Source organism: Harpia harpyja, chromosome 4, assembly GCF_026419915.1.
Source record: "Harpia harpyja isolate bHarHar1 chromosome 4, bHarHar1 primary haplotype, whole genome shotgun sequence".
In the NCBI taxonomy this organism is placed as follows: domain Eukaryota; kingdom Metazoa; phylum Chordata; class Aves; order Accipitriformes; family Accipitridae; genus Harpia; species Harpia harpyja.
Genome location: NC_068943.1, coordinates 85100227 through 85110869, shown reverse-complemented (window position 1 = coordinate 85110869; position 10643 = coordinate 85100227). Strand labels below are relative to the sequence as shown.

At 70.3% G+C, this 10643-nt stretch overlaps 1 protein-coding gene across 2 annotated transcripts; it reads right to left on the bottom strand.

The window, feature by feature from the left end:
• Positions 1 to 277: 277 nt before the first annotated feature.
• Positions 278 to 4789, bottom strand: PPP1R1B (protein phosphatase 1 regulatory inhibitor subunit 1B). 2 transcript variants are annotated; one of them, XM_052785398.1, is made up of 9 exons: positions 4690 to 4789; positions 4163 to 4342; positions 3112 to 3172; positions 2505 to 2527; positions 1931 to 2006; positions 1634 to 1762; positions 876 to 944; positions 530 to 679; positions 278 to 440 (listed from the first exon to the last, which is right to left on the bottom strand). In XM_052785398.1, the coding sequence occupies exons 2-9, from the start codon at positions 4241 to 4243 to the stop codon at positions 352 to 354; spliced, it is 678 nt and encodes a 225-aa protein (XP_052641358.1). In that variant the 5' UTR covers positions 4244 to 4342; positions 4690 to 4789; the 3' UTR covers positions 278 to 351. The 2 variants fall into 2 exon arrangements, with proteins under 2 accessions (XP_052641358.1, XP_052641359.1); XM_052785399.1 differs by lacking the exon at positions 4690 to 4789 and having other exon boundaries at positions 530 to 646; positions 4163 to 4544.
• Between the last annotated feature and the right edge of the window lie 5854 nt (positions 4790 to 10643).

Sequence of the window (10643 nt, the reverse complement as noted above, 5' to 3'; positions counted from 1 at the left end):
TTATTGCGGGTGGGGGGCTCTGCTCCATGGGGGGGGGGGGGGGGATCCAGACCCCACCAGCACCGGGGGGGTCCCGGCCCCGGTAGCCGAGGGGGGGGGGGCTCGGGGCCTCGCCAGCCCCTCCCGGGGACGGGACCCCCCCCCCGGCACCGAGGGCGGCCGTGGCCATGCGGGGGGGGGGGCCTGGCACGGCGTGGCACGGCACACGAAGCGCAGGCAGGGCAGGCAGCGGGCGAAGGGGGGCAGCCGGGATGAGGACGTGGGGTTGGGGTTTGGGGGGGGGGGGGGTAGAGGTGAAGCTGCTGCTGAGGCCGGGGTGGGGGGGGGGGCAGCTGGGATGGCCGGTGGCGGCTAACTGGTGCCCAGCGGGAAGGTGGGCGAGTGACGCTCGGTGCCGATGGGACGCGAGGGAACCTCGGCGAAGCCGACGTGTCGCCGCTCTGGGGATGGAAAAGCGGCGGGGTCAGGCGTGGGGTCCCACCGGCACCGGAGCCAGCGGGGAACGTGGGAGGATGGTGCCCGGCGTTACCCCCGGTGCCGCCATCCTCCTGCTCCCGTCCCGGCTCCTCCTCGTCACCCTCCGCTCCCTCGGGGTCCTCGGGGATCTCGGACACCGTCAGCGACTTCAGGTCCTGCCCGCGCTCCTCTATGCCGCCGGCGAAGGACACCTTCTGCCCGCCTGCGGGCAACGAGGCCGGTGGCCCCCGGGGACCCCCCAGCTCCGGGGTGACCCCGCTGCCTGCGCCCCGGCCCTGGGCGGCATGGGGGGGGGGAACGGGATCCCGAGCCCCGGCACCCACCCAGCATCCCTGGGCGAGGGGTCCGCAGCGGGGCGGGTGGGCAGCCCTGTCCCCCCGCCGTCCCCGTCCCGTTACCTTTCCGTTTGTGCGCCTTGAGGCCGGCGGGGAAGAAGCTCCGCTCGGCTCTGGCCTGGCTCCCCGGGGCTTCTCGGGCGGGCGGCGATGAACCGGGGGGCAGAGGAAGGCACGCGTGGCACGGGGGCACCGCCGGAGCCGGCAACCGCCGCGTCAGCCGAGCGGCCGGGGGTCCGGCTGGCATCAGCGCGGCACCGGTGGGGGACAGAGACGCTGCCCGGCGGGGGGACGTGGTGGCCCCCGCGGGCCCTGCTCAGCCCAGGGCGAGCGGGCGGCAGGTCCAGGCAGCACCGCCAGCAGCCAGCCTGTGCCCCCTGGGGCACCTACCCTGTCCCCGAGGGACGGTGGCACCCGTCTCTGCACCCCTGGGCTCCAGCAGCCCTGTCCCCAGCTCCCTGCATCCCCTGGGCTCCAGCATCCCTGTCCCCATGTCCCCATGGCTCCAGCAGCCCTGTCCCCACGTCCCCGCATCCCCTGGGCTCTGGCATCCCTGTCCCCTGGGCTCCAGCATCCCTGTCCCTGTGTCCCCTGGGCTCCGGCATCCCTGTCCCCTTGTCCCCTGGGCTCCAGCATCCCTGTCCCTGTGTCCCCTGGGCTCCGGCATCCCTGTCCCCTTGTCCCCTGGGCTCCAGCATCCCTGTCCCTGTGTCCCCTGGGCTCCAGCATCCCTGTCCCTGTGTCCGCTGGGCTCTGGCATCTCCGGCCCCATCTCCCCACGCTCCCCCCTCCCCAGGCTCCGGCAGCCCCGTCCCCCTCACCAGGTTCGAGGGCACTGTCGGGGTCGCAGGCGTGGGCCAGTTCGTGGTCCCCGTCATCGGCCTCCCCGTCGGAGCTGTCACCCCCGGCCAGGCCACTCTCCAGGTGGGACTGCACGATGCGCTGCACCGCTGGGAAAGGTGCCAGCGTCAGGACCCCGACTCCGGGCACTGGGAGCACTGGGGTTTCCCCACGGAACCGCACAGCACCAGGAGAGACGTGGGGGTCCAGCATACCCGGGTGCCCCCAGCCCACCCCCCGTGCCTCAGTTTCCCCGTTCAGACGGCGCCAGCCAGTACCTTTGAGCGAGGGCGGCGTGTAGGCACACGGGTTGGTCCTCTTTGGTTTAAGCAGGCAGCCCTCGCCGGAGGTGCGCTGTGGGATGGAACGGCATTGGGGACGGGGTCCCCGGTGTCCCCCCCACGCCGGGGCTCACCGCAGCCCCGGGGGACCCTGACACCCCATGGGGAGGTGGGTGCTGTGACGGGGGGGGGGGGGAGTCTCACGATGGGGACCCCGGGATGAGGATGCTGCGATGGGGGTCCCACAATGGGGACCCAAGGCTGACCCCTCCCTGAGGACAAGGACCCCGCCACGGGGATCCGGCGTTGGGGACCCTGGGGTGGTGTCCCCGTGATGGTCACGAGGCGGCTTGCACTGTGGCCAAGCCCCACAGCCTGGCTTAGCTCCGTGTCCCCGTCCCCGCAGCGCCGGCGTCGTGTGCCCGTGCCGGGCAGGGAACCGATAAGCGCCGGAGCCAGGCCGGGACGGGGCAGCAGGCACCTGGGCTGGGCCCCGATAACCCCCCCCGGCACTGGGGGAGCCGTGGGACGGGGGAGTGGGGCTGCCCCGGGGGTCCCGGCACCCACTCACCTGGTAGGGCAGGGACTCGTCCTCTGGGTCGGCAGCGCCGGGGAGAGAAGGGTGAGCGGGACGGGGGCTGCCGGCACCCAACGGAGCCGGGCAGGTCCCTGCCCACCCCTGGACCCCCACTCCAGAGGGTTACCCTGCCTGCCAGGGAGCTGCCACCGTGTCCTGTCCCACCACCATGCCCCGTCCCTGCTACCCCACCCCGTATGTGACACCCTGTTCCCTCTCTGCCACCACGTCCCATTCCACATATCCCATACCATAGGTGACACTGCATCCCATCCCTGCCACCATGTCCCATCCCTGGCACCGTGTCCCATCCCTGCCACCAAGTGCCACTGCGGACATCCCATACCATACATGACACTGCATCCCATCCCGCTACCGTGTCCCATCCCTGCCACCGTGTCCCATCGTGGGCATCCCGTACCATACATGACACCGTGTCCCATCCCTGCCACCGCATCCCATCCCTGCCACCCCATCTTATCAGTGACACCATGTCCCATCCCTGCCACCACCTCCCATCCCTGGACCACATCCCCTGCCACCACATCCATCCCTGCCCCGTATCCCAGCGCCAGCCAGTGCCGGTCCCTGCCCCGCTTACCTGGGGAAGAGTGTTCGGAGAGCTGGAAGAGCATGGCCGGCGTGGGCCTCCGCCGGCGGATCTGGGGCACAGCGGGGTGTCACCGGCCGGGGACACCCGGGGTCCCCTGTCCCCTGCCCTGCGCCCCAGGGCCAAGGCCCCATGCACGTGCCTGCACGCGTGTGAGCATGTGTATGCATGTGAGCATGGGTGCGAGCAGGGAGTGTGCGGGGCCGTGCACCCACCCGGCACGGGGGGGAGCACCCAGCCCGGGGCCGCCAGCGGGGAGCAGGGGACAGGGGCACCCAGCTGTGGCCGGAGCGGGGGTCCCTGGGGTGGGGGTCCCCACTGAGCCACCACCGTGAAAGACACAGTGCCCCACAGAGGGGCCACAGCCCCATCCCAGCGTCCCCACAACATCCCCGATCCCTCCCAGCCCCACAACGTCCCCAACTCCTGCCCAGCCCCTCTGCAGGGGCTCTGGGTCCGGTGTGTGCTGGGGACGTCCAGGGACAACTGGCTGGGGCTGGCTGCACTGTCCCCCAGTGTGTCCTGTCCCCCCTGTCCCATCCCTTCTTTCCTGTCCCATCCCTGTCCTCATCCTGTCCCCTCCATCCCATGCCTTCCCTTCTCTTCTCCTGTCCCATCCCTGTCCCCCTGCACAACTCTCCCTCTGCGGGACCGCAGCTCACGCAGGGACCTTGGAGCTCTCTCGTCCTGTCCCCGTCTCTCCCCCATCCCATCCTGTGCCCCCCATCCTGTCCTGTCCCTCCTGTCCCATGCCGTCCCCTCCGATCCCCCTTGTCCTCCTCTCCCAGTCCCATGCCCTCCCTCCTGGCCCCTCTGGCCCCTTCATCCCCCATCCTGTCCCCTCCGATCCCCCTCATCCAGCTCTCCTGGTTGCATCCCATCCCTCCTGTCCCACTCTGTTCCCATTCCTCCCACAGGACCCAGCTCATACCAGCACCTCGAGGGTCTTCCATCCACCCCATCCCTCCCAGTCACGCCGGGGGGTCCCTCGTCACCCCGAGGGACCCCCGGCGTGACCCCATACCCCAATATCCACTCTCACCATCTCGACGGCGCGGGGGTCCAGCTGGCTGGGGGGTGCCGGCACGGAGAACTGGATCTTCTTGCGATCCTTGGGGTCCATGGCCTCGACCGCGCGTCACCGCTGCTGCCGGAGCAGGGGGGTCTCCGCCGCCGGTGCTGAGCAGAGTTCGGTAGCACCCGGGGCTCGGTACGGCGAGGACTGAGAGCGGCGGGAGGTGGGGAAGGCAGAGCCGGTGAGGAGGAGGAGGAGGAGGAGGAAGGAGAGGGAGGGAGGACACGTCTCCTACCAGGCGCTGAATTATTCATTCCCCCGGGCAGGGGGGCTGAGGCCGCGGTAATGAGCCCTTGGGGAGCCCCTGAGGGGGTTCAGCCAACCCGTGGGGGGCCCTTAACCCCTTCCCTGCCAGGGACGTGTCCCCCGACAGCGGTGGCCAGCCGGGACGGGAATGGGAACAGGTGCCTCCACGTGAGTCCCCATCCCTTGTGCCTCAGTTTCCCCGCAGAGCTGCAGGCTGGCGGGGGGTGCAGGGGCACGGCCACTCTCACCTTTGGGTGGGTAGCAGGAAAATCCCCTCGGCTGCTCTGTGCCACTGCTCAGGCAGGGACGGGATCCCCCAGGGGATATGGCCAGGGGACATCTGTGGGGACACATTCCCATCGCCTTTGTGCCAGGGCTTCTGCCGCAGCCCCTGGGATGCCGGGATGTGCCAGAGGCAGGGGACCATGCCATGCCCCGGACTGTGCCCAGCTGCCCTGGCTCTGCCACGGCTCTCGGCGGTTTTCCCGGTGGAAAATTCCACCAAACCCAAAGTTTCCCCCCGGGAAAGCAGGGGCTTGCCCCCCCCCCCCCCCCGGCACAGCCTCCAGCCCGGGCACCGCTGCTCGGCGCTGCATGTGCCGGACTCTGCCATGGCCCTGCCAGGAGGGACCTGGGCATCGAGGGCACCTCTCCCGGCCCGCTGGGGGAGCACAGCCGGGGGGGGTCCCCATGCAAGGGGACAGCGGGGTCACCGGCAGCCAGAGCGGTGGTGCCCATCCCCTCATGGGGTGTCCTGGCCGGGGGCCGGGGCCGTGTCGGTGGCGTTGGTGCTGAGGAAGCCCGCCTCTGAGGAGGAACGAGGAAGGGGGAGCCGGGAGCTGGCTCTGGCCCCCGGATCTCCCGGTGCTCCAACGGCTGAGGGTGGCCGCGGGCCAGCAGCCGTCGCTCCAGCAAATATTTACCCGAGTGGCACCGTGCCATGGACCAGCCTCCCACCCGCCCGGCCCTGCGCGGCAAAGCACAGCAAAGCCCAGCTCTGCGCGGCAAAGCTCGGCTCTGCAAAGCAAAGCGTGGCAAAGCCGGGCTCTGGGTGGCCGAACTTGGCCCCGTGGCACAGCGCAGCCCCACGCGGCAGTGCCCACCCCGCGTGGGGACAGCCCAGGGACCAGGGCACCAGCGGAGCCAGTGTCCCCATGGAGGGGACTATGGGGCTGAGCCAGGGGGACGAGGCGAGGGGTCCCTCGGTCACCCCATGCCCAGGCTGGCCCCATGCCAGGGTCCCCTTGCCAGGCTCTGAGCATCATCCCTGTCCCCATCCAGCGCGGGACCCGAGTCGTTATGGCAACTGGTTTCCCGGGCTCCTTTCCCGCTGCCATTCCCGTTCTTCCCTCCCGCAAAGGCTCCGTGCGAGGGGGTGGCCGGGCCCCTCCCCTCCCCGCGCTGCGGCAGCGGCAGCACCCGCAGCCCCCCGGGATCGGCACACGCCGCCCGCGCTCGCACCCACGCAGCCTGCACCCGCGGGCGGCACCCGCAGCTCGGCGCAGGGGGGTAACGCACCGGGCCCGGCACCCAGCATCGTGCTGTGGAGGGGATACGGTGCCCGAGCCCCCTCCGTGCCACACGGCTCCGGGCACACGTGTGCCACGCGTGGCCTCGCTCCTCGCCATCAACCCCATCCTGGCACCGTGGGCACCCAGGCTGCTCCGCGGCGGGCAGGGGCAGAACCACCGGTGCTTGTGGCCGTGCCGTGCCGTGCCATGCCGTGCCCATCCCCGTGCCGTGTGGCGGGGGCTGCAGCTCCGCGCGGCAGCGAATCCTCCCGCAGAGAGAGTAAAAATAGCAGCAGGTTTGGGGAAAGCAGCGTTCGCCGCCTCGCCCCCCCGCCAGCGGGCACCGGCGAGGAGCGGGAGCCTTCGCCCACCGGCGGAGAAACGACGGGGGCCGCAGTGTCGGAGGGGCAGGGTGCTGCGGGGCTGGGGCGTCGGGGCAGCCCCGGGTGGGGGGGACGGGGGCTGCGGGGATGGGGCATCGTAGGGGTGGGGGAGCGCTGGGCAGGGTGCAGCGGGGACGGGGCATGGTGGGGACAGGGTGCCATGGGGACAGGGTGCCATGGGGATGGAGCATCGTGGGGAGAGGGTACGCTGGGGACGGAGCGTGGCGGTGATGGGGTACGCGGGGGACGGAGCATCGTGGGGACAGGCTGCCGTGGGGACAGGCTGCCGTGGGGACAAGAGGACACGGGGACACGGATTGTCGGGTCCAAAAGGTGAGTGTCGGGGGGGCGGGGCCTGTGCGGTGGAGTGGGCGGGGCCATGGGATGGGCGGGGCTCGGGCGGGGGGGGGGTGTCAGTGGGTGCTGGAGCCCCCCCAGTGCCCCTCACCCTGGGTATCCCCCTCCGGACGCCTGGGTCCCCTGCCCGGCCCTGCGGGAGGGGGTGCCCAGGGTGCCCCCCCCGGCGTGTCCGTCCCCCCCCCGCTCCCGGGGTCCCCCACAGCTCCCCCCGGGCTGTGCACCCCGGCACCCCCCCTCCCGCACCCCAGGACCCACCGTGGGTGCAGCCCCCCGGGCACAGCCCCCCCCCCCCGGCTCAGCGCCCCCCCCCCCTCGAGCTGCAGCGGGGGCGGCCGGGTGGGGGCCGGTGCTCCCCCGGGCGCGGAGGAGGTGCCAGGAGTGGGAACACGCGTGGGAGCCCGAGGGGGCGGGGAGCCGGGGGGGAGGGGGCCGGGGGGGCCTTAACCCCTTCCCTGCTGGGAGCCCCCCCGCTCCAGCAACAAGCTACAGAGGGGAAGGGGGAGCTGGGGCCGGCCCCCTCCCCAAATGGGGCTGCGGGGGGGGGGGGCCTGGGGACCTGGCCACCCCCACGGTGGCACCCCACTGTCCACTGCCAGAATGGTTGGGCAGCACTGGGGAATGGGGGGGGGGGTGGCACCCCCTCTGTGCGATGGGGAAACTGAGGCACTGAGCAGCGCTGGCAGGACTGGGGGGGCTGCAACCCCATAACCCCACCTCGTCGGGGGGGGGCTGCAAGCACAGGGGCTGCAGGGGCTGCAACCCCATATCCCTGGAAAGATGTGGGGTCTCCAACCCCGTTGCGAGGAGGGGACACGTCCCCCCCTATCCCCGGTGGGACGGGGAGGGGGTTTGTCCCCACGTCCCCGGCAGGATGAGGAGGGGGTCCCATCCCTGCACCCCAGCAGGGTGGGCGGGGGGGCTGTGTCCTCCCGTCCCCCCCAAGGCTGGGCCTGGCCCAGGTGCCCTCGCCAGCCCGGCCATGCCCGTCGGTGCTGCGGCACGCTGCCGGCAGATGTCATCCCCGGTGCGGCTGGCATGGCGGTGCCCGACGCTGGCATGGCGGTGCCCGACGCTGGCATGGCCGGGCTGGCACGGTCATCCCGGTGCTGGCACAGCCGCGTGGCGAGAGCAGGCCTGGGCACGGGCTCAAGGGCTTTGGCACGGGGCGGCCGGAACGGAGCCGCGGCTGGAGCCGTCCCGGTTGGCAGCCGCCGGCCGCCGGCCCGCGCCAAGACTCGCGCCCACACCCCGGGGTGCTCCCGGCCAGAGTGGGACCAGGGGCTGCCACGGGGGGGCTGGGGGCTCTGGGGGGTCCTGGGACAACACCCGTCAGGGTGGGCGCCTCACCTGGGCAGGGGGATGCACCGGCTTGAGGTGGGGGGGGGGGGGTCTGTGCACATGGAGCCCGGTGCGGGGGTCTGCCTGCCGTGGGAGGGTCCGAACGGTTAAAAACTTGGGGGGGGGATATGAGGGGGGGTGCAAGCCCAGAGGTCCTGAGGAGAGAGGGGGTGCGGCAGTGAGACCAGGAGAGGAGAGACAGCCCGGGGGTCTCGTCGTGCTGGGGGATGTCAGTGCCAACCGTGCCTCAGTTTACCCACCTGTAGCACATGCCCTCCACAGCCCGAGGCCCCAGCCGCCCCCTTCCCCAGGGAGGTGTGACCCCAGGGGACCCAAAAGCCCGTCCCGGTGCACCTCAGTGCCCTGCCGGGGGGGGCTGCAGCCCTGCTCCCCCCGTCCCATCCCCATCGACGAGACCCTGCCGGGGAGGGGGCCCGGCCGGTGCCCAACCACCAGCACAGACCAGTTTGCTGCCTCCATTCCCAGAAGAAAGAATAAAGTTAAAACATCTGTTAATTTATAAACCAATTTAACCATGACTGGTTAATAAATAGCTACCAGCTGCCAACCCCCACCCTCCGCCCGGGCGAGGGGTGTGCGGGGAGCCGGGGACGCGCAGTCGACCGGGCTCACCCGCTCTGCCCGCAGCCCCCCGGTGTCATTGTCACTTGTCCGGTGGGGGTGTCACCGGGGTCCCCAGGGGATGCTGCTGCCCGGAGGGTTGGGGTTTGCCAAGGAGAATCCAGTGCCCGCGGGGAGGGTGGCACGGCCACGGCGCCTGCACAAGGGGGGTCCTGGGTAAAGGGACTGTCAGGTGCAATCCATAAGGGAGGGACGTATGGGTGAGCGTGGCCTGGCCAGGGATGGTGCCCGGGTGGGGGCTCTGCTCGTGCAGGGGGACATGGGGACATGGGGACACGGGTCCCTGCGGATGGGGGCTGTCCTGCTTCAGGGTGGGATGTTTGGGTGGGTGCTGGTGCGGTGGGAACCGGGGCGGTGGAGTCTGGGTGTGCGTGCACGCGTGTGCCAGCGCTGCGCATGTGCGTGCACAGGAGTGTGTGTGCGTGCGCGCCAGGGATGTGCATGTGTGTGCATGCATGTGTGCACACACGCGTGTGAGTGCAGGCATGTGTGTGCACAGGAGCATGTGCATGTTTGTGTGTGCGCACCAGGGGTGTGCATCTGTGCGCACGCGCGTGTGTGCACAGGAGTGTGTGTGCATGCATGTATGTGCCAGGGACGTGAATGTGTGTGCACCCATATGCACATGCATGTGTGTGTGTGTATGTGCCAGGGATGTGCATGTGTGTGCATATGTGCGTGCGTGCCAGGGAAGTGCCTGTGTGCACAGGAGCATGCGTGTGTGCGTGCATGTGCACGTGTGTGCACAGACCCCACGCGTGTCCCCACCCCAGCGGGACCCGGGCGCCGAGCGGGGACTCCCCGTCTCTCCGTGGGGAGCTGCTGTCCCCACGGGGCCGGGGGACGGTGACGCGTCCCTTGGCCTGTGCCAGGCCTGGCGTGGAGCATCCTCGCTGCACATGGATCCAGGACGGATGCAGACGGAGAAGGGCCTGGCCCCGGCGCTGCGGCAAAACCAGGGACGGCGGGGTCCCCACTCCTACCCCCCGATCCCCGCTCCCAGCCCCCCAGTCCCTCTCCCCCTCTGCGGGGCCGGAGGGTGCAGCAGGGTCGCAGTGCCCGGGCACGAGCCCCTTCCCGGCCGCGCGCGCCCCGACACGTGTCGCAATAGTAATGTAATTTGTACGTTAACAATGGGCAGCTTGAGGTTTATATTTAATTACAACGTTTGCACCAACCTGAACTCACCCTTATTCATCAATAATGCATGGGTTTGTGTTTATCGCTGCTTAATTAATCTGTGCTTACGACAATTAAAGGCTTGCAAAATCCCCAAAGGTGGCGGCGGGGAGCGGCTGCGCGGTGCCGGCGCGGTCGCGGTGCCAGCGTGGTCGCGGTGCCGGCGCGGTCGCGGTGCTGGCGTGGCGGTGGTGGCCGGCAGGAGCCGGAGGCAGCTGCAGAGTGGGGTGACCCCCCCCCACTTCGGGTACCCGCATCTTTGGGGGCCTCCCCATGCCAGGAGAGGCCAGACACCTCCCGGGCGAGGGGAGAGCCCCTGGGCGCGGGGTGCTGCGGTGGGGAGCACCGTGCACCCGGCTCCCCGGGGGGACCCCGCTCCCTGCCTCAGTTTCCCCAGGAGGAGACGGCCGGGGCTACGGCAGCCACCGGGCACAGAACCCCCGGGGACCAGCCCTACCCCCCCCAAATCGCCCACATTCCTCCTCCCCGTTGCCTTTTTCTTCATTTTCCCTTTTCCCTCCCTATTCTCCATCCCCTCGCCCCCTCCCACGCAGCGGGCCCGGGGGTGCCGGTGCCCCCCGAGCCGGGCAGCGTGGCCAGGCCGTGCCACGCCAGCTCTGCGCCTTTAAGCGCGGCACGGCGCGGCTGTCCCGGATCAGCCGGAGCGCCTATTAAAATTTTATGCGAAGTGTAAATGGGCCAGGTCTCCAGCTTCCCGCTCCCTCCGAATGATTTATTACTCGCAAATACCACAGAACTAATTAGTATAGTAATTAATTAATACGAATT

Excerpts from the sequence above, each read along its gene's own strand:
- PPP1R1B (XM_052785398.1), bottom strand. The coding sequence starts at position 4,243 with ATGGACCCCAAGGATCGCAAGAAGATCCAGTTCTCCGTGCCGGCACCC. Across the intron at positions 3,173-4,162 it reads ACCCCCGCGCCGTCGAGATG|ATCCGCCGGCGGAGGCCCAC; the intron begins GTGAGAGTGGAT and ends GCTGTGCCCCAG. Across the intron at positions 2,007-2,504 it reads ACGAGTCCCTGCCCTACCAG|CGCACCTCCGGCGAGGGCTG; the intron begins GTGAGTGGGTGC and ends TCCATCCCACAG.